The sequence below is a fragment of the Atractosteus spatula genome, chromosome 12, assembly GCF_055471065.1.
Source record: "Atractosteus spatula isolate fAtrSpa1 chromosome 12, fAtrSpa1.hap1, whole genome shotgun sequence".
In the NCBI taxonomy this organism is placed as follows: Eukaryota; Metazoa; Chordata; class Actinopteri; order Semionotiformes; family Lepisosteidae; genus Atractosteus; species Atractosteus spatula.
The window spans coordinates 42,134,524-42,153,603 of record NC_142717.1 but is presented as its reverse complement, the minus strand read 5'-3'; the positions used below and the strand labels follow the sequence as shown (position 1 = coordinate 42,153,603).

At 38.6% G+C, this 19,080-nt stretch overlaps 2 protein-coding genes across 5 annotated transcripts; both read left to right on the top strand.

Moving 5' to 3' along the window:
• Nucleotides 1–471: 471 nt before the first annotated feature.
• LOC148823117 (1-aminocyclopropane-1-carboxylate synthase-like protein 1) lies at nt 472–10,576 on the top strand. 2 transcript variants are annotated; one of them, XM_088929632.1, is made up of 13 exons: nt 472–690; nt 980–1,039; nt 2,420–2,490; nt 4,086–4,155; nt 5,206–5,272; nt 5,377–5,474; nt 5,558–5,635; nt 5,782–5,882; nt 6,407–6,493; nt 7,175–7,220; nt 7,317–7,458; nt 8,427–8,723; nt 9,471–10,576. In XM_088929632.1, the coding sequence occupies exons 1-13, from the start codon at nt 577–579 to the stop codon at nt 9,548–9,550; spliced, it is 1,311 nt and encodes a 436-aa protein (XP_088785758.1). In that variant the 5' UTR covers nt 472–576; the 3' UTR covers nt 9,551–10,576. The 2 variants fall into 2 exon arrangements, with proteins under 2 accessions (XP_088785758.1, XP_088785759.1); XM_088929633.1 differs by lacking the exon at nt 980–1,039 and having other exon boundaries at nt 516–690.
• A 272-nt stretch (nt 10,577–10,848) lies between these two features.
• On the top strand, nt 10,849–19,069 carry LOC148823116 (protein lifeguard 1). Of its 3 annotated transcripts, none has more exons than XM_088929433.1 (10): nt 10,849–10,938; nt 11,966–12,308; nt 13,643–13,721; nt 14,684–14,737; nt 15,760–15,850; nt 16,325–16,362; nt 16,673–16,760; nt 17,669–17,758; nt 18,032–18,079; nt 18,787–19,069. In XM_088929433.1, the coding sequence occupies exons 2-10, from the start codon at nt 12,002–12,004 to the stop codon at nt 18,934–18,936; spliced, it is 945 nt and encodes a 314-aa protein (XP_088785559.1). In that variant the 5' UTR covers nt 10,849–10,938; nt 11,966–12,001; the 3' UTR covers nt 18,937–19,069. The 3 variants fall into 3 exon arrangements, with proteins under 3 accessions (XP_088785559.1, XP_088785557.1, XP_088785558.1); XM_088929431.1 differs by having other exon boundaries at nt 11,908–12,308; XM_088929432.1 differs by having other exon boundaries at nt 10,849–10,943; nt 11,908–12,308.
• Nucleotides 19,070–19,080: the final 11 nt, after the last annotated feature.

Genomic DNA, 19,080 nt, shown 5'->3' with positions numbered 1-19,080 from the left:
CAAGGCTCACAAAATGAATTCACATCTGCTTTGCTCGACTAAACAGGCTCACCCCTCTCACTGAAATAGTGCTTTTTTATTGTTTATTTTTATTTGTTGTTGTTCCTGTTTTTTTTTCTGTAAAGGGCTTTGAGAAGTCACCTTTAAAGGCGCTATATCAAATAACGTTTATTATTATAATATGTATTATATGTGTGTGTGAGTGTGTGCGCACACGCGCACTCATGTTGGTCATTGAGAATCTCTGGGGTTCCTATGAGAAGATGACTTGTACTGTAGGTGGTACTTGGATGCTTTGGTTTGATCAGGGGTGGTACTTGGTCCAAAAAGTTTGAGAACCACTGGCCTAGAAGAAAGAACTATTCCTCATTTTGTTGTGTTAGGCGCTTCCTTAGAGGTCTAACCTACAGTAGGGGTTGGGTAACCGGTTCTTCTTGTACTTCCTGTTGTCTGTAAAGTGCACACTCAGAATTTCTGCAGTTTTTAGTTCTGCAGTCGGTGTCAACGGAGTTCAGTGCTACATTTCTTATTTTGTACGTATTGTATCGCTCTGTGGTCGTCACCTTCAATTCTGTCATGGAGAGCGATTTGTCGTCTCGCGGAGTACGTATTGCAGCATACAAGGGACTCCATAGGACTGGTTTTGACATGTACATTAAAGATCCCTTCAACAAAGAGAACAATCCTCAGGTAATGTGAAGTAGAATCTTGTTGCTGTACAGGTCTGATGAAAAAAATAAAATGCCTTTGTTATTTTAATTTTGAGTACTGTCTATAACATAAGCATTTTTACATACAAGTAAATGTAGGCTTTAGTTTTAATTTAATAAGATACATCTATTAGATATTTGGATTGAAATCAAATTTTAAAAAAATGTTTTTAAGCAAAAAAGCAAAAGGCCTATAGGAAAAGAGAGGTCTGGCTAGATCAAATGTAATATTCATTTCTTCCATTTATTTGAAGTGATGTCTCTTTCAGGGAATTCTGAACTTTGGTAACAGTGAAAACAAATTATGCTATGATATTATTGAAGAAAGAGTAAGTACCCTGCTTTTTCTTCTAATTTAAAATTCCTGCAGTTTGTTTTTATGTGCAGCATTTATTGAAGGCTTCTGTAGCTCAAAATTTGTATATAATCACAGATGGTAAACTTTTAAAATGGAGATGTAATCATTAAATAAAAACCTAGCGATGCACTAAGTAGTCCAGTCTTTTACTTCAAGTATGGCTTTAAGATGAATAGTCCTGAATATGTATAATATGCATTCTGAATTTTGTGATGTTTGCCTGATTTAAATGTATAAAATGTTATCTACAACATGGCTAAGAGTTTAAGGTTAACGAGAAAAAGATTTAATGTTTATCTTGCTTATATGCATGTATTTGTGGTAAGTTTAAATTTTAAAGAGATGTTTTTCACTTTGCATTTAAACAAAATGTTTTTTATGCTTATGTAATGTCAGTTTTCATGTTCTTTAAAATGTTTAAGAAAATTCAAAGCCAAGAGTAAAAGATCCTTTGCAAAAAAAATATTTTCTGTCTTCTAACGTTATCCCCCAAAGCTCACAAAGAATATACAGTATAAATGAAGCTGTTGTTGTGGCAGACTAAATTCGAAGGCATTCAGCATTACATAATCATGATGTTAGACCTCTGTCGTCCAACACGAGGTCCCTGTCTTGCAACACCGACACAGAATGTCCTGCTGACATTTGCAGTTCAACAGTGCTGAGCCTTAGCATGGTTCTAAGGTCTTGTCCAAAATTTTCATCACAGAAAGGGTACTGAGATCCTTAGTGGCAACAGAAATTAGGTTAGAAAAAAGGTTTTCTAGAGTAGTCTAAACAGGAGATACTGTTTCTGCGGATATCCTTCCAGGCGTTGATGTTGCTTTAAACATTGTAAACTTTGGCCACATAATATACTTTCCTATGCAAAAAATACAAATGCCTAAAATACTTCTAGATTTATGCATGCAGATGTAAAATACAGCATTGTCTTGAAATCTAGAATATTATTTTATAAATTCAGCTTGAATATTGTTTATCCAAAGCAAGGTGAGTGATCGGTCCCTTGTCTTCACCAGCCATGGGCGGTGACTGTCTGTCGTTGCAGAGAAGTTCTTTCTGTAGCACGTCTCGAAGTACTCAGCAGTATTGCGATCGAGACGACTCTTGAGCATTCAGAGGTGTTGTTGCTAGAGGTTCCTCTAGAGGGAGCCCCAGGGATCACTGCGAAGAAGAGCGAATGAACAGCACAGGTCCTGCACAAGCTATGTCCAAAGTCGGTGCTATGTGCTGTATATTGAGCTAGCAATACTGCAACAGTTGTCATTGTGATTCAAATCATAATAATTGCTCCTATCAAAGAGCTACAGTAAACGCACGAATTACCAAAAGTTTTGCTTTCGACTTTTAGCTGTCTGGAGCTCAAGCGAACTGCCTGACGCCAGAATTGCTGCAGTATTCCGATCTACAGGGGCTGCGCGGGTAAGATCACATTGATTACATTGCTGCTGTAATGCATGGAGATTTGCTTGCTGGATCCGTTTCCTTTGGCGGGGGTATACCTCCTTGGAGGCTGTGTTATATCATATGTGTAATTGCGGAGAAGTCCCGTCCAGTCCAGTAAACGAGAAGAGCAACCGGCAGCACAGTCCTCGCCTCCGGTTATTTTGTTTCTTTTAGTAGTTCGTGTTACAGCACATACACGACAGCTGTAACTCTAAGTAACTTTACTGTAAAAAAAGTCACAGTTAAGTAGTGATTAGATAGAAACACTTAATTGGAAAAGATCAAATAAAAATTCCTCTTTCACTATCGTCTGTTTTTTTTCTTGCATGTGGTACATTTGTCGAGATTGTGTAAGACTGCACTGGTACACCGCAGTGTCTGACTAGAGCACCATAAGCAAACCAGAAGATTAGATAAGTCGGTAATACAGAGAAACGCCCTGTCCTTCGTGAACTCTTAAGTCGGATCTAAAAGATGCCTGATGTCCACGAAATGTGTCACAGATAGAAGCCAAACTAAAAATACAAACTCGAAGGCGACGCCCAGTCAGAGGCGTGGTGTTTCATGTTACATCCCCACTTCTTCCAAGTTTGAGCGACAGAATTCTCTCAATTTATTTTTTTTATCATTTGAATAGTATACATGAAATATGCATCGACTGCGTTTCTTTCTTTTTCTCATAAACTTTAGTTAATTTACCAGAAAAGTTGCAACAAACTGCCTAAGATTTACCAAAATTGCCATGATTTTTTCTGAACGGTTCCGCCCAAACACCAACTCTTATTTTATTTACAGATTTTCTCTGATGTCGCCTGTTAACGTTTTCTTTTTTTAGAAGTTGCCCCGCTTATTCTAAGCAAAGTGACAGCAGTTGTTAGCCCGCAATCGAGCAGCCCGCCGTAAGACAATTTAAGAAAATAAACTTTATTACCGCAATGTATACAATTCTTTAAAAGAATGCAGTTCTAAAATAACGTTTCTTCAAAACAATAATAAGGTCATAAAAGGGGTGAATGTGCTTGATCAATCATATTGTTCGGCAAGTGGGCGGGTCTCCCGGGTGTTACCACTTGCTGAAACTCATTGCCTGCCTCCCAAATCCTGCAACCCTGAGGCAGGGCCGAGGAGGGGTGCGTCTCCCAGCTCCCATGTACCGAGACCGGGAGGTCACCATGGGAGAGAGTTTTGCTTGTGCATCTACATAATACATTCAATGTACGTGGTAAAAAAAAAAATAGTTGTGTTTTTCTCGAGTTTGTGTTTCCGAGCATTTAAGAGAAAAGGCCCGATTAGCATGTACTGTATCTGTACAAGTTTCCTTCTTTTTCCCCAAAGTTTATGGATTGGAATATATGGCAAAATGCAGCTTGTGTCAGAAAGCCGTTTTAATTAAGGGTTTATTGGTAACGTATTGTGTAATAATATTGTATATCTAATTCTTTAAAAGCCTGTTGATGGTGCAGTATTTTCCATTTCACTTTAAGAACACTTTCTTCTGTGGGGTACATGCTGGCCTGCTATGTACTGTATGTCTGTCTGATTTATTCCTCTTACTGCGTTCCGCACTTCAGTTTCCGGGAAGAGACGGCAAACTTTCTCACCGAATATTGCAAAGCTCCGACTCCACTAAACCCCGAGCATGTAAGAACATTTGATTTTCCTGTTTACTGATAGGAAATGATTCTTTGTTGAAGCATGTGAGGGAAATCACGACATTTTTTTCTATTTTTAATTTCTATCTAGCTTTGTTCTATCTTGGATTTCCCGCATGGGATTAATAAAGTACCTACCTACTTCTGCTACATTTACATATTCAGTTTTCCCCTTATCTATTTAAACAGGTCCTATTATTATTATTATTTTATTATTAATAAAATAATGATGATAATAATAATAATAATAATAATAATTCCTTACATTTATATAGCACTTTTCTGGACGCTCCAGTCAAAGTGCTTTACAGGTAATGGGGATCCCCTCCACCACCACCAGTGTGCAGCCCCACCTGGATGATGCGACAGCAGCCATAGTACACCCTTAAGCTCCCCACACACCAGCTCTCAGTGGGGAGGAGAGTGATGAAGCCAGTTCGGAGATGGGGATTATTAGGAGGCCATGATTGTTAAGGGCCAATGGGGAAATTTGGCCAGGATGCCAGGATGACACCCCTACTCTTTTCGAGACACGCCCTGGGATTTTTAATGACCACAGAGAGCCAGGACCTTGGTTTTGCGTCTCATCTGAAGGATGGCACCTTTTTACATTATAGTGTCTGGGGCATTAGGACCCACAGAGACTGTACTGTAGGATGAGCGTCCCCTACTGGCCCCACTAACACCGCTTCCAGCAGCAATCTTAGTTTTTCCCCAGGAGGTCTCCCATCCAGGTACTGAGCAGGCTCACAGCTTCAGTGGGTCGCCAGTTGTGAGTTGCAGGGTGATATACTGTAGCTGCTGGCTGTGTTAGGTACAGTAACTAACTCTCTTGCCTATAGTGTTGAAGACTGGAGTCTGAAATCCTGCTGTGATCTGTCTGTCCCTATGCTGATGTGCATTCATATACACTACATAAATCAGGGTGTTGGGTATCATTTATCAGGCCACAATTAACTTGACTCTTGATAGCCCTGTCCAGTGTGTCAGCTTTGTGGCAAGTTTGATTTTGTGTGACCTGTGGGAATTGTTTTTACAGATTGTTGTCCTTAATGGGTGCACCTCTGCTCTTGCTGCCCTGACCACTGTGTTGATGGAGCCTGGAGGTATGTGTGCAATACACTGGCAGAGAACTATACACAGTTCTTATACTGCCAGACTGGACCTCACAGAATCCTTGGAAATTCTCCCATTTTTTTTGTTTGTTTAGATGGCTACCTGATTCCCTCACCTTACTATGGGGGTATAGCTACATACACGTGGCTGTATGGAGAAGTGAACCCAGTTCCTGTTCCACTGGACAGTAAGGTTAGCCAGATATACTGTATAACGCACTGTGGTCTGGCAAGCAGGACACTGGTTGAAAGCTGTATTTGTGAATTGCATTGCAGATTTCCAAAGGTACAGGATATCCACTCATGCTGGCAGTCGATAAGCTAGAAGATGCCATGGCTGAGGCCACAAAGAAGGTAATCAGTGCCTTTTTAGATTGCTTCTGTGTTTTTGCCGTTTTGACCGATTGGCCAGTTTGAAACTGTGGCAGTGTAACCTTGACAAGGCTGTGCGGAGCGTTTCATCATGCCGTTTTCCTATGTTGGCTTCCTGTCTTTCTCAGGGCATCAGAGTCAGAGGTTTAATCCTGACGAACCCTCACAATCCTTTAGGGGTGGTTTACCCAGCTGAAGTACTGATGGACTGCCTGGAGTTTGCACACAGGTCAGAGGTCCAACACAGCCTGTAGTTGGCTTCTTAAAAGAACTAATTTTAAAGAAAAGCATGATGGAAGCACAGCATTTTCTGAGAAGATCGTGTTTGTTCTAATGGTACAGCTTCTAATATATCATCTGTCATTTATAGTAGATCAGACAGCAAGAACTATAACGCCATAAAAGAAAATAAATTAATTTCAAAACACAGGTCATGCCTGCCATCTGTTGCATGTATCTTCCAGTTACAACTTTCTTGACTTCTGAAATTACTGAAAGGATTTACTAGTTACAGCTTTTCAGCTGCAGTGATTTCAATTAGGAAGCTCATAATTACAAAATGTACAGCTTTCTCATGATGTTTTAGAAAGAAGGCATAATCTTGATAAAATGTGTGTGGTTTATAGCTACAATAGAAAATAGATTGATTTTAAAAGTTGGATTCATAAATGAATAAAAAGTATTGATATATTTATAAGGAGAATAAAAAATATAAAAAACATAATTTTGCTGTTTCCTTCTGCTTGCTCGCAGGTATAAGCTACATGTAATTGTTGATGAGATATACATGTTATCCGTATATGATGGAAAAGCCTTCACAAGCATTCATAGCTTTGAAAGGTAAAAAACCCCAACTTTTTTCAAGAATAGAACAGTATACTGCTTTGGTGGATGTCATAACTCTGCATAATTCCAGTCACGCAAAGAGAATTGTGTTGGGAAATTCTGATTTCTGGTTTTTTAAAATTATAATTGCGTTATTATTACCACCTGTTAATAGACACCTACAGTATGACGATTGAATTTTGCAGTTTACACAGGGAAACTGTGATGACATTTTGTAAAAAAAACATCAAAGAACCATTCAAACCTTTAGTCATTGTAGCTTTCAGCTCCTGCCCTTCACTCTCTGCTTTTTAGCTTTAAAAATATTTAAGCCTGTTTTCTGGACTAATGGCCAACTTGACAAAATACAGGGCAAGCCCAAAGCACATAGCAGGTCTTAACTCCTGTCCTGAAGGACCCAGTTCAATTCCAGCTCAGCTCTCCTGAGCCAGTAAGTGTCTCTTTTACATTTTTTCATTTGTTTTGCACTCGTACGCAGGCAGCACTAATTCAGGTAACTCTCATTAGAATGTTTAGGTGGTGTGAAGCAATGAGCCAGAATGCATGTGACCCTCAGCTGCAGGTCTGGGAGCCGGTGTGTAATAAGATATGTACAGGAGACGACGTGACACACCAGAGAGGACAGCAGAAGCGCTGCTCACGTCACCGTTTACAGTATGTTTCCTTTTCTTTCAGCTTACCTGATCCAGAGCGAACACACATGCTGTGGGGATTTAGCAAAGTACGTATGGACAGATGCCTGCAAGGCTTATACTCTGGGCGGTGGGTTAATACCGCAGGCTGATCCAATCTGTGTTGTGCGGTTTCTGTGCGGCAGGATTTTGCACTGGCTGGGCTTCGGGTGGGAACTGTACACACCAGGAACCAGGAGGTGCGCAGGGCTCTGATCCGGTTGGCTAGTTTTCACAGCTGCGCTGGCCCGACCCAGCAGCTGCTTACCCACCTTCTTCAGGACAGAGGTGCCGAGCAGCCGTCTTGCCCCCTTCCTCACTCTCAGAGCCTCCTTTCTCTTCAAATCAACTTGATCTGACCATAATTTCCCATTGGCCCTTACAAACCATGGCCTCCTAATAATCCCCATCTATGAACTGGCTTCATCTCTATGTTCTCCTCCCCACTGAGAGCTGGTGTGTGGTGAGTGTTCTGGCGCAGTATGGCTGCTGTCGCATCATTCAGGTGGGGCTGCACACTGGTGGTGGTGGAGGGGAGTCCCCATTACCTGTAAAGCGCTTTGAGTGGAGTGTCCAGAAAAGCGCTATATAAGTGTAAGCAATTATTAATTATAATTATTATAATTGCTACTACGTCTTACAAGTCAAAACGGAGGCATTGATTTTTGCATGTGGACACATATGTTGAATGTTTTGTTTCTCTTAAATGAAAATCGCTGATAGGGAGGTTAGAATTAATGACTTAACATCTCCCCCAAAAGTCTCACTGATATTTTTAAATTTATGTTTATTCCAACACCTGTGATTCAACGTGGTATCAGTTGCCCTGTTCTCTGTATTTGCAGGTCAATTCTGAAATCCAGTGAAACAAACATTTTCTAAAATAGTGAAAACAAAGAGCAGTTTTGAGTATATAAGATATATAGTACATAAAGCTTAAAGAGAAAATGCTGAATAATCACAATGTTATCTACTTAGTTTAAAAAAAAACATGGCAAAAAACTGCACTTTAATAGGTGAGTGTTCTGTTATGGTAATTGGTATGTTATTTAAAACATAAATATTAAAAATGAGCAAGTCAATCTGTCACTGTAGCACTCGACTAAAAACTAAGACAACTTCAGTATAAGGCATGGTTTAGTGCTACCAATGGTGCAGTTTTCTTTATTTTTTAACTCCTGTTTGTTATGGTTCTTGTTATTGGTTAACATACAGTATATGAATGCAAACCTCCATGTGTTTTTTTTTTAATCTAGACTGGATAAACACAATATTTCTGCCCTCCAACAGAAGGCGACTCTTGGAGTCCAGGGCAATTCTAGTGAAAGGACTGCAAGACATCGGCGTCTCAGTTCTTAAAAGCTCTGCTGGCTTCTTTGTTTGGGCTGATCTGAGATCATTCTTAAAGGAACAGTCCTTCGAGGCAGAGATGGACTTGTGGTGGAAGCTGATTCATGAGAAAGTGTTAATTAGCCCTGGACAGGTCTTCAGCTCTTGTGAGCCTGGTTGGTTTAGAGTTGTCTTTTCGGACACAGTTGAAAACATTAAGATAGGTAAGTACTGTAATACCACCTTGATTTATGTACTCATTTTCCATCTCCATTGTATCTTTTCCTGAGATTTTACCAATTGCACCCTAGTCTTTGTCTAGATTTATGTGTAACTAAATGCACAATGCTGTATATTAAAACCCTTGGGGCAGTATGGCAGTACTGTAGTTATCATTGCTGCTTTGCAGTGCTGGGGTCTTTTCCGGACCTGGGGTGTTAGCTGTGTGGATTTTGTATATTCTCCTCTGTGTTTGTGTGGGTTTTCCCTTAGTGCTTCTGCTTCCTCCCACAGTCTAAAGACATACGAATAGGTTAATTGACTTCTGGGAAAATTGGTCCTAGTGTGAGTGTGTGTCTGTCCGCCCATTGTGATGGACTGGGGTCCTGTCCAGTGTTCATCCCATCCAGCATGTGGCTATAGGGGCCAACGGGGGCTGTTGCACTGCACTGTGGTTTTGCTGAAGTTAAGGCATAGAGAGTCAAGATTTTAAATGTCAGACTGTTAGGAGATACAGCTAGTCTTAGATCCTGCGATGTATTGTGCTTAGCACTGCATAGTCTTGTTCAGTGTGTGCAATGTGACTATGAGTGGAAGGCACTGAGCAATTAAACCATATTTTTAATGAGCAGTATGTTGAATGTTCTGTCCAAGGGAAATTGTTCTTTGATCCTTTTATCAGGGCATTGCAGTTTTTATAGCAATGAAATGCTCTTGAAAACTGAGTATTCCAAGAGTTCCCTTCTCCCCAGGCACTGACAGAATAAAGAAGGCTTTGGGGGCTCCAGCAATCCAGCAAGCTGAGAAGTATGTCCACCACCATGCAAGTTAATTTGAGGATACAGAGGAAAAGCAGCTCATAACCCAAACCACAACCCTGGAGCACATCTGTGCAGTGCAGGCTGAAGGAGCCATGGACATTCAGTTGCACTTGGAGACTTTCTAATTGGGCAGATTGGCAATCTGGCATACAGTAGATTTATAGGACAGCAAAAATAAATGCAATAATAAATGAAGAAACCAAAATGGGCTTATTTATCCTTCTTTAACATTTTGGGCATGGGAAGGAGATCGTCTACAAAGACTTGGCTCTGAGATCTATCCGATAGTCTACGTGGAAGAGACATTTTGTCGTATTACAGTTTAGTTAGCAAAAAAAAGAGAAAATTGTCATGTTGTGAAAGTTCGTGTGTTTTCTTCTATTTGTATGAGAGAGAGGTTAAAGAGAAAAAAAGTTTTGGTTTACAGTGAGGTAAATGAAAATAATGAGTGAAGAAAGATGAGCAGCCATTTTACATCCTTGACATGCCCATATTGGAAACAGAGCTAAACTGAGTTTAAACAGCAATCGAATGTAATATGATTACATATGCAGGATTTGATATGAAATGAAATGCTCATGTCATGCACAAATTTAATAAGCATCCATGCCTGTGATGACTTTCAACACCTTTTGTTAGTTGCTGTTGTCTACGTGAAGTTCAATGATGAAAAAAATCCATGAAACAGGGGACCCAGTCCCTCTGTTAAAGCTGTCAAGTTCAGCATATAAACGAGAAACCATACTTAAAAAAACAGGCGTCATACTTGCAGAGGCATTGTGGGATCGTTCACGAGCGGGGAAATCTTGGTTTATTGCGCTATATTTTGAAATTGTGTTTATTTAGGTTGCTGTTTTTCATCTGAAATAAAAAAATTGCTCATTTTGATGGGGAAAGAAGCGAAACGATTCAAGACTCACTTGAAACCTTTCTTTCATTTTACCTTAATTTCCTGGAGAAATCGCTGTTGCACTTTACAAGCTAGGTATTCATGTCAAATGTCACTTCTTTAAAATAAAACGTACTGTTTAGCTCAATCCTTCAACCTTGGGTTTTCCATTTTTGTTCGTATTCATTCATAAATATTTACTTAATTGTAATAACCACAATTCTGCTTCCCTTACCAAAGTAGATATTATCAAGCTGTGCAATACAGCACTGTATATTTCTTTAGCAACTTTCATGTGCTTAAGTGTGTGTAATTCTTACTGTTCCTTATTTGAATAGCTGCTTCCTTATCAATGTTTAACAGAAACCAGTCATATAATACACAGTAACCTGATGAAACAGTGTCATTCAGTACCAGGTACTGTCCAAAGTAACAGCCTGAATTTGGATTTCTAGCTTTTTTTTTGTTGTTGTCAAAGATCATTCTTTACTACTGTTATACATTCATAAGGTGAGGTAAGCTCCTGCTTTTTTATTTGTTTTGGCCTCTGATTTAGCTACGTGAAGACTTGATTAGGGCTATGTAAAAGGACTTAATATCTGAATTTGTATTCACAGGGTTTTTTGACACTTTCAACCGCAATGTGTGTCAGTGCTCAGCATTTTATTTTTCTTAAAAACCTAAAACACTGGCTAAATGGGACCCAAGTCCAGTTAATAGGAGGACAGGGTGATAATAAGTAGACTTTGGCCTAATCGTGCCTTTCAAACAAATAACAGAATATGAAACCAGTGCTATGTATATTTAAGAAAAACTTATTACCTTGTGCCTTTTGGATTGTACAAGACCATTTTTTGATTGATGTGACAAAGATAAAATAGCTTCTCTGTCGGAGAAGCTAAGCTGTGGTTTTCTTTGTAAATTACGCAACACAGACCTGTCGCAATACGTGTGTGTTGGAAAAATGTGATTTGTTTTTACTGATGGTATATGAAGTATGAAAATGTGTTTTCTTTAACTGAATATTATATGACTTAAATGAACTGAAAAGAGTGATGATGATATTTGGTCGATGAAATCTTACCTGTTATATACTGTATCTGATCACTGTGAACATTTCATATGAATAGTGTTTTATTGGAGTTGTCCTTGTTTACTGTGTTCAGAAATCCTGTAAAATATAGCAAGACATTTGGTTGATTAAGGGGTTAAACTGAATCCAGTTATTATTTCTCTATCCCAGGACCACAATACTCTTCATCTACCTTGAGGTGACAGTCAGTGTCAATTTTTGAGTCTCAGGGCCAGGGACTAAACCTTCAGTGAGATCAAGAAGGGACATTATTGTATTGCTGTGCATCTAGCAGGCTGGTCTGTTGCTAAATGCCTCCGTTTTGGATGGGAGTGTACATTGGCTTTTCACGGGGTTCACTATTCACAAACAGTTCTGAAATCTGTGTTGGTTTTTTTTTTCTCAAGTTTTTAAAGGTACCGTTCCTCAGGAAATTCAGAAGTATTGTCTGTGTTCTTTTGAGAGAATAAAAAAAGAGACCCAGACGAATTTCTGCATAAAATGGAAAACAGCCAGAAGGAGCCTCCTCCTTACGCGCCAGATTACGCACCCTCATGGACTACACCAAGGCCCGCAAAGCCAGACTGTGTGCCACACGACGGCCACCCTGCTCCTTCTGCCCCTTCTGGTAACTATGGCCACGGGAAACTGGCTGTGATATTCCCGGTTCCTGACTATGATGGAGCCCCTTCAGCAGCTGACAGCAGGGGAGGCTCTCCGGGGGCCCAGCCTGACTGCCCCCCGGGGTACACTGCCGGCTTTGGGCCAGACTCTGACAACTGCTTCTCTGAGAAGGGGATCAGAAGAGGTGAGAGAGTTTCTGTGTCGAACGTGTTTGTTTGTTTGTTTGTTTTGCTTGTAATGAAGGGAAAAGGTGACGTGCCATTTACATGACTTCTTTTGAAATGTGGCTAACCTAGAACAAGATGATGAAGTTTTCCTCTCCACGAGAAGTCCGGGTGGATAAAAAAAAATATTCACTCAAGTGGTCTGCTAATGAGCTCCTTCTGTGTCATTACTGTAAAACAACGGAAACAGTTTGATGATCTAATATTCAGACTAGGCGGTCACTTCAGTAAATATTATCGCTTCCATCCTTTGTAATTCTTAATGCATTCACAGAATATGAATTTGTGATTTTTATTACTCCTTGGGAAATTTTGTCAGTGCTTGAACCCATAAATTATATTCATAATTAATAATTGAATTAAATAGACCTTTACAAAAATTAATAGATTCACTCTCCATTTTCTTTGTAATAATTTATGAACCCATAGTATCATCCTAGTGTCTGTAGCCCCACCTTCTCAAAATGTTTTATTCAATACATCCTCTATGTATATACAGTGAAAAATGTTGCTAAAGGTTTGTATAAAGATTCACTGTCAATGTTAGTCTGAGCTACAAACTTGGCTACGTCAGCAGTGACACCACTGTTAACATTATACAATTGTGAATTCATCATTTAATACTGAATGGGCTCCCACCCTCACTAATTATCAATTAATTAACTGACAAGAGGAAAGTGCAGATAAGCATTTCATTTTAGTTTTGCTTCTACCAACTAAATCAGAAGTTAAATCACATCCACTCTGGATCAATTTAAATGTACAGAGGTGTATTGCAGTCACACACATTTAAAAATAGTAAATCACAGTTAATCCCGGTTTATTAATTTACAGTAAGATCTCATACACATGGAAATGCCTGCAATGAAAACAACATTCTACCCCAGTTTTTATGCATTTTGTAAAAAAAATAGAAATGTTTTTTTTAGATTATTATACTGTGGGTTTACTGATGGCAGATTGAAAAACATCATTTATGATTAATTTCTTTGTACAATCCCTATAACCATAAAATACTAATCCCTGTCTGTTTTGACATAACATTCTCACTCACAGTTCCATTCTTTTCCATGTCATTTAAACTATCTTTTCTTTAATTACTTGGTCTGGTATCCTGTACAAAAATTAAATGTCTCTATGTGACTCTTTAGCATATATACAGTACCAAAGCTTAATAAAGTGTATGAAAATTAAAAGATGCCACTGTTTACATATTTGCATGTTTATTTATGGATGGATTCTTCTGTACTTTATTAAGCTAATTAAATGTTTCCTCTTTTTCCTGCTTTTCCAGCTTTTGTCAGAAAAGTCTATCTAACCCTGATGGTTCAGCTAATAATTACAGTGGGAATCATCTGCATGTTTCTCTATTGGTAAGAGATGGTTTTGTTTCTCTGAAAACATCACCTATTGAAGGTGTCTGAAATAAATCACTGCTGTCCCAGGATTTCTCTGGTACCTAGGACTTCGATAAAGGTCAGGTATCTCGCCATTAAAATATCCCTGGGAATGTCAGGTTAGTTATTCCCTAATAGTATATCATGTTTCTATTATAAATATAATTGTATTTGTTCACTTGATGTGTTTTAGCACCCAAATGCTCTCGATATCAGTTGACAGTGTGGAATAGAGGTAAGGGTTCTGGATCCTTGCTATCCAGGGGTGTAAGGTCGCACCTGGTGCCCTGCCCTTTGAGGATGGTAATTAATAATTAATTATTAATAATTGCTTTCACTTGTACCCTGCCTTGCGCCCATAGCTTGCCAGGATGGGCTCTGGCTCCCCTGTGACCCTGAATGGGTAGGAGAGCACCCACTTAACCTCCCTCTGATATGAAGGATCACTACAAAGCAGGACAGTGAACGAGTGTGAAATTACTTCACCGGCTCACTTAAGAGGGAAATGTAGGGGAGCTAGAATATGCAATTTCATGGTGGAATTTAGCACCAAAGGATCATTTAATAACCAGGACTTTGGTTTAACATCTTATCTGAAAGGTGGCACCTCCCACAGCAGAGCCACCTCACTGGGACATGGGTTTAGAAATCCCTGTTCAGAGGGAAAAGCAACACCTAGACTTCCCACAGCACCACTCACTGGACATTCTGCCTTGCTTATAGTCTCCCACCCCAGTACTGACCAGGCCGTCTTGCTTCACTTCTGCAAGGTGACGAAAGCACTGTCTTACTCATCCAGGCTGCAAACCCAGTGTATAAGTTTTGTGTGTACAACACATACATCTGTGAGTTGCTTTGGAAACAAAAACAGCCTAATAATAATAATAATAATAAAAAGTGATACTACTGTACTGTATTTTCAACTTTTTGTATCTTAGGAAAACCCTTAACAAATGGGTGAGGGAGCAGTACTGGTTTACGTATGGATGTCTGTAAGTATTGAGAAATTACAGCACTTTAAATGTACTACTCAACCTGTACATTTAACTGACGACACTAGCCAATGGAACTATTGTATTGAATAGGAAAGACATTTTATTTTGGTTACATCAGCAGATAAAGGGGTTTAATCATTTTTATGACTGTAGTTAAACTTTTGATTATATGCTGACACAATAAAACTATTGGTATTTTCTGTAGATTGCTGTAAGAACAAGTGGGTAATGTTACCACACTTGGAGTCAAGTTTCGACAGTCCAATTTTATGATTGTATTCACCCTTATTTATCAAGGTGATCTCTGCCAATTACATCTTGACCTAAAGCTACCCTTAAAGTAATCACACTCACCTGATCCTGTCTCAGACTGACAGTTTGGAAGTGATAAGAGATATCATGAACAGGTTAATATGATTAAGCCGGTAATCATTCTTTAGATTTCTATAGTAGGTCATGCGTCAGCATGCATACGCTGCAAAGGAACAAAGGAACAAGTAATAGGTTTATTCCATGCTGAAAATAGAAGAGAGAAAACACAACGTTTAGGCCGTGAAGTCTTCTTCAAGTGTGAGAAAGACAGGGCAGACAGGCTGTGAAAAAATAAAAAGAGATTTTTTTTTTTACTGACATTTTTGAGGGCAGGACTCAGATCCCTGGTGCGGTCACTACTGTTGGTCACACTGAATAATAACTATAACAATGATCCCAAAATCCTGTTTTCACCACAGTGGTCACAATACCTGGTCTTTCAAAAGAGCTGATTTAGGGTTCATCCTGGCAGGGTAGTAATCGAATCAGGCTCTAACTGCATACAGTACAGAGGGATCATGTTATGGGCAGATGGGAGATGAATGTCCCATATGTTTTAAATAAATTTTTATTCCAATATACTATCTGCAGTACATGCTGAGCATAATTATACAAATTGACAATTTTATAGCAAATGAACACGCACAAGTGTTTATGTATTCAATTTTAAGGAGACCATGTTTTTACATTTACTCCCTTTGTTTCAGTTGTGCAGTATTTGTCCTCATTATAGTCCTGGCTTGCTGTGCTGGTGTCCGCAGAAAAGTCCCAATGAATTTTATTTTCCTTGGACTGTTTGTAAGTATTCATACTATTTTGTTTTGATACGATGTATAGGTCTTTAAAAAAGCTTATATACTGTAAAAAGATTTACTGTAGTAATAGTGCATTGTTGCATATTTGGGGAAAACCACAACATTTCTTGGAGAGTTTACAGTGGTGTTTTGATCAAGATACAAGAAATTGTATATGGCCAATAAAGTAATTTATCTTATCAAAGCGAGATGATTTTTTATTTTTAAAAAATAATTCAATTTATCATTGAACATTACTATACACAGTAAATTGATCATCTACAATATAGTAACTGATAATCAGTTTAATCAAAATGTAATCATTCGAGTAACTTGGGCATGTTACAGATTACCCTTTAAAACTACTTTCTGCATTTTTGGTTTGGAAAAACAAAGTTTTTCACTCATGATCTAAGTATGCCTAATGTATTCTAAACTGAACAAGTGTACTAATAGTTGGTTTTCAATATTCTTTTAGACTGTAGCAGAAGGTTTAACTCTTGGATCAGTGACAGTGTAAGTAGGCTGCAGCACAGCCACAAAACGAACTAAAACTAACATGGATACTAACATAAGGAATATGTACATATTTGTAATATGGAAATGTGTCAAGGGAATTTGTATGTAAGGTGAATAGAAACTGCAAGACCAAAGAGCAACTTCTGAATATAAACCTAAAATATCCAAACATTTTTATTCTGTTTGTTCCACAAAATGCGTTTGAAGATAAAGAATGGAAGAAACCCTTTCACTCCATCTTCACAACGCATGCATGAATAGGACCAGGGCCTGTGCTCAGGATGACTGACAGTTGTTTTTTTCCCAGTTTCTTTGATGCTGAAGCGGTCATGTGGGCCGTGGGGGCTACAGCACTGGTATGCTTTTCCCTGAGCGTGTTTGCAATGCAGACGAAAGTAAGTGCTCTCGTTAAAGTACCCCTGGGTCAGTGTTGTTCTTTCCGTGCTCTGTTACGACGTCACTTGTCGATGTGAAGATCACATGAAACGTCCCGGAATTCTGATTAACAGGACTGGTTAACAGATCATGGCTCCGACGTCATCTTGGTTAACTCGACTCTTGCGGGGAGCTTTATGAAACATTTGCAGGAAGCTTGTATGAGTCATACACCCCTGATACATTATTATCTGTGCTCATGCATGGCTACAGAAATGAAGAAAGACTTGTTACAGCTTCTGGACTCAATACAACAAAGAGCAGTCATACAAAACACCAGGCTACCAGCACTGAGGGCTGGATCAAATGACTTGGCCTGATAATTCTACAATGAATTGAATGTCAAAGTTTTCTGAATTTCCCACAAAACCTCATGTGATGCATAGCTAAATTCAAAGTTACTTCAAATACATCAAAAAACAGCATTTTCAGTATATACTTTTCTGTACAAAACAAATGATGGTGGCATTTGTGAAAATGTTCTCACACATCACCTTCTTTTCCTTTACAAACTAAAGACTCAAGAGACAATTTATGGCCAAGAGCACGTTGTCTCCTCCCAACACAATGCACAATTTCTCTAGACATTTAGAACACAAATGCAAACTAGACAGCATGGTTGCAGGTCTAGGGTCCAGGATTTGCAAATACTCCCGATTACATTGTATAAGACCAGTCTTGAGCAGTAAACCTGTATCACAACAAGTCAAGCACACCTGCTTCTCCGAATCTCCCAGGCCTGCACATCAAGGTTTATGAAGTTTATATTCAGGGCCCAGTATGAGAAGACTTTAAGGACATACAGTCTGATAATGTGCTTCACACGCAAAAATATTTATATTGATAAACAGACCTTTTGTAATTCCAGTGGGACTTCACTACAGCAACTGGAACTATGTGGGTTATCGGCTGGTCCCTCGTATCTTTCGGATTATTATGTGCAATTATCCGAACCAATGTAAGTACAATATATAGGTATATATAAATTATATAGCTATAATTAGGTGGAAATACCTTGTTTAGTAAGTTGTATAATATTACTTCCAAACTTTATGACTGAATACATGTGCATATTGAAAATTAAATGGTCCAGTTTTAAGAAGGCTGGGTTAAAGTATATAGTATAAGTATACAGTACAAAAAAAAAGGACTAGTGAGTTTTCACCTTTAAGACCACACTCTAGATGTACACTTATGTCTAATAATATGCTCTATTTTTTCCCCATTACAGTGGCTGTATATTGTGTACGCTGCTGTAGGAACACTAGTCTTTTCAGTTGTAAGTACATGTTCCATGAACTACTCTTCTTTAATAAGCGAGCAAACCTAAACTTAATGTCAATCAAGAAAAAATAAGGGACTACTAATACACAAACTCTGCTTTAGAAAGCAACGTTTTGCTCATGTCAGGGGAGTATAAAAATTAGGTCATTCTTCCAGTGCAAAATCAAGCCCTGAAACGGCCAAAGACCACAGTATCACGATCCCTCTTCACAGAACAAAGTCTGAATCTTGAAATACTCCTAAAGTACAGTGCTTGCCTGGACAGATTAATTGTTTTTTTTGTTAAATGGTAAAATTACTTGTCAGGAAACAAAAAATATTTTCTTTTGCACTTCTTTTGTGAACTATTAAATCATAAGAAAAAAAAACCCTAGGCATTTTAACAAAGATAATGGTGGTCACAATTCTGTGGACAAAAACATTTTTGTTGAAAAAACATTTTGGATGACAAATTGTGAACTATTTTTAGCCAAATTGTCAGTTACGAACCACAGAAATATCAGAGACAACACTAAAGCCATAATTGCAGCATTTGCTTGTAGACAGCTTTTCCAGGCACACCTAAAACATCACTGAATAAACCAACTCATTGCCTAAGTACTTTCATTCCAAATTTGTACAACATTTGTGGCAGTACATTAAAACAAGAAGTTAAAAAAAACATCATCCTTAAACAATAACCATCCTTTTTTTCTTCCTCAGTATCTGGTGATGGACACCCAGCTCATGTTGGGTGGAAAATACAAATACAGCCTCAGTCCTGAAGAATACATCTTTGCTGCTCTGAACCTGTACTTGGATATAATTACCATTTTCCTTTTCATACTACAGCTACTTGGGCTAAGTCGATAATTTCTTTAAAAAAAGCAATCTCCCCTTCCTGCATAGAAGACTTTAAGTCACTAGGTCTGACTCATTTCTTATAGAAGTGCAATACATTTCTAATCAAATACTGAAGTTCTAGAAATAATAAAATGTTTCCTACACACCATCTTT

Bases quoted from the DNA above. Each gene is read 5' to 3' on its own strand.
- LOC148823117 (XM_088929632.1), top strand. From the start codon at position 577: ATGGAGAGCGATTTGTCGTCTCGCGGAGTACGTATTGCAGCATACAAG. The intron at 691-979 runs GTAATGTGAAGT...TGTCTCTTTCAG, and splicing joins ACAAAGAGAACAATCCTCAG to GGAATTCTGAACTTTGGTAA. The intron at 7,221-7,316 runs GTACGTATGGAC...TCTGTGCGGCAG, and splicing joins TGCTGTGGGGATTTAGCAAA to GATTTTGCACTGGCTGGGCT.
- LOC148823116 (XM_088929433.1), top strand. From the start codon at position 12,002: ATGGAAAACAGCCAGAAGGAGCCTCCTCCTTACGCGCCAGATTACGCA. The intron at 14,738-15,759 runs GTAAGTATTGAG...CCTTTGTTTCAG, and splicing joins TGGTTTACGTATGGATGTCT to TTGTGCAGTATTTGTCCTCA. The intron at 18,080-18,786 runs GTAAGTACATGT...TTTCTTCCTCAG, and splicing joins GAACACTAGTCTTTTCAGTT to TATCTGGTGATGGACACCCA.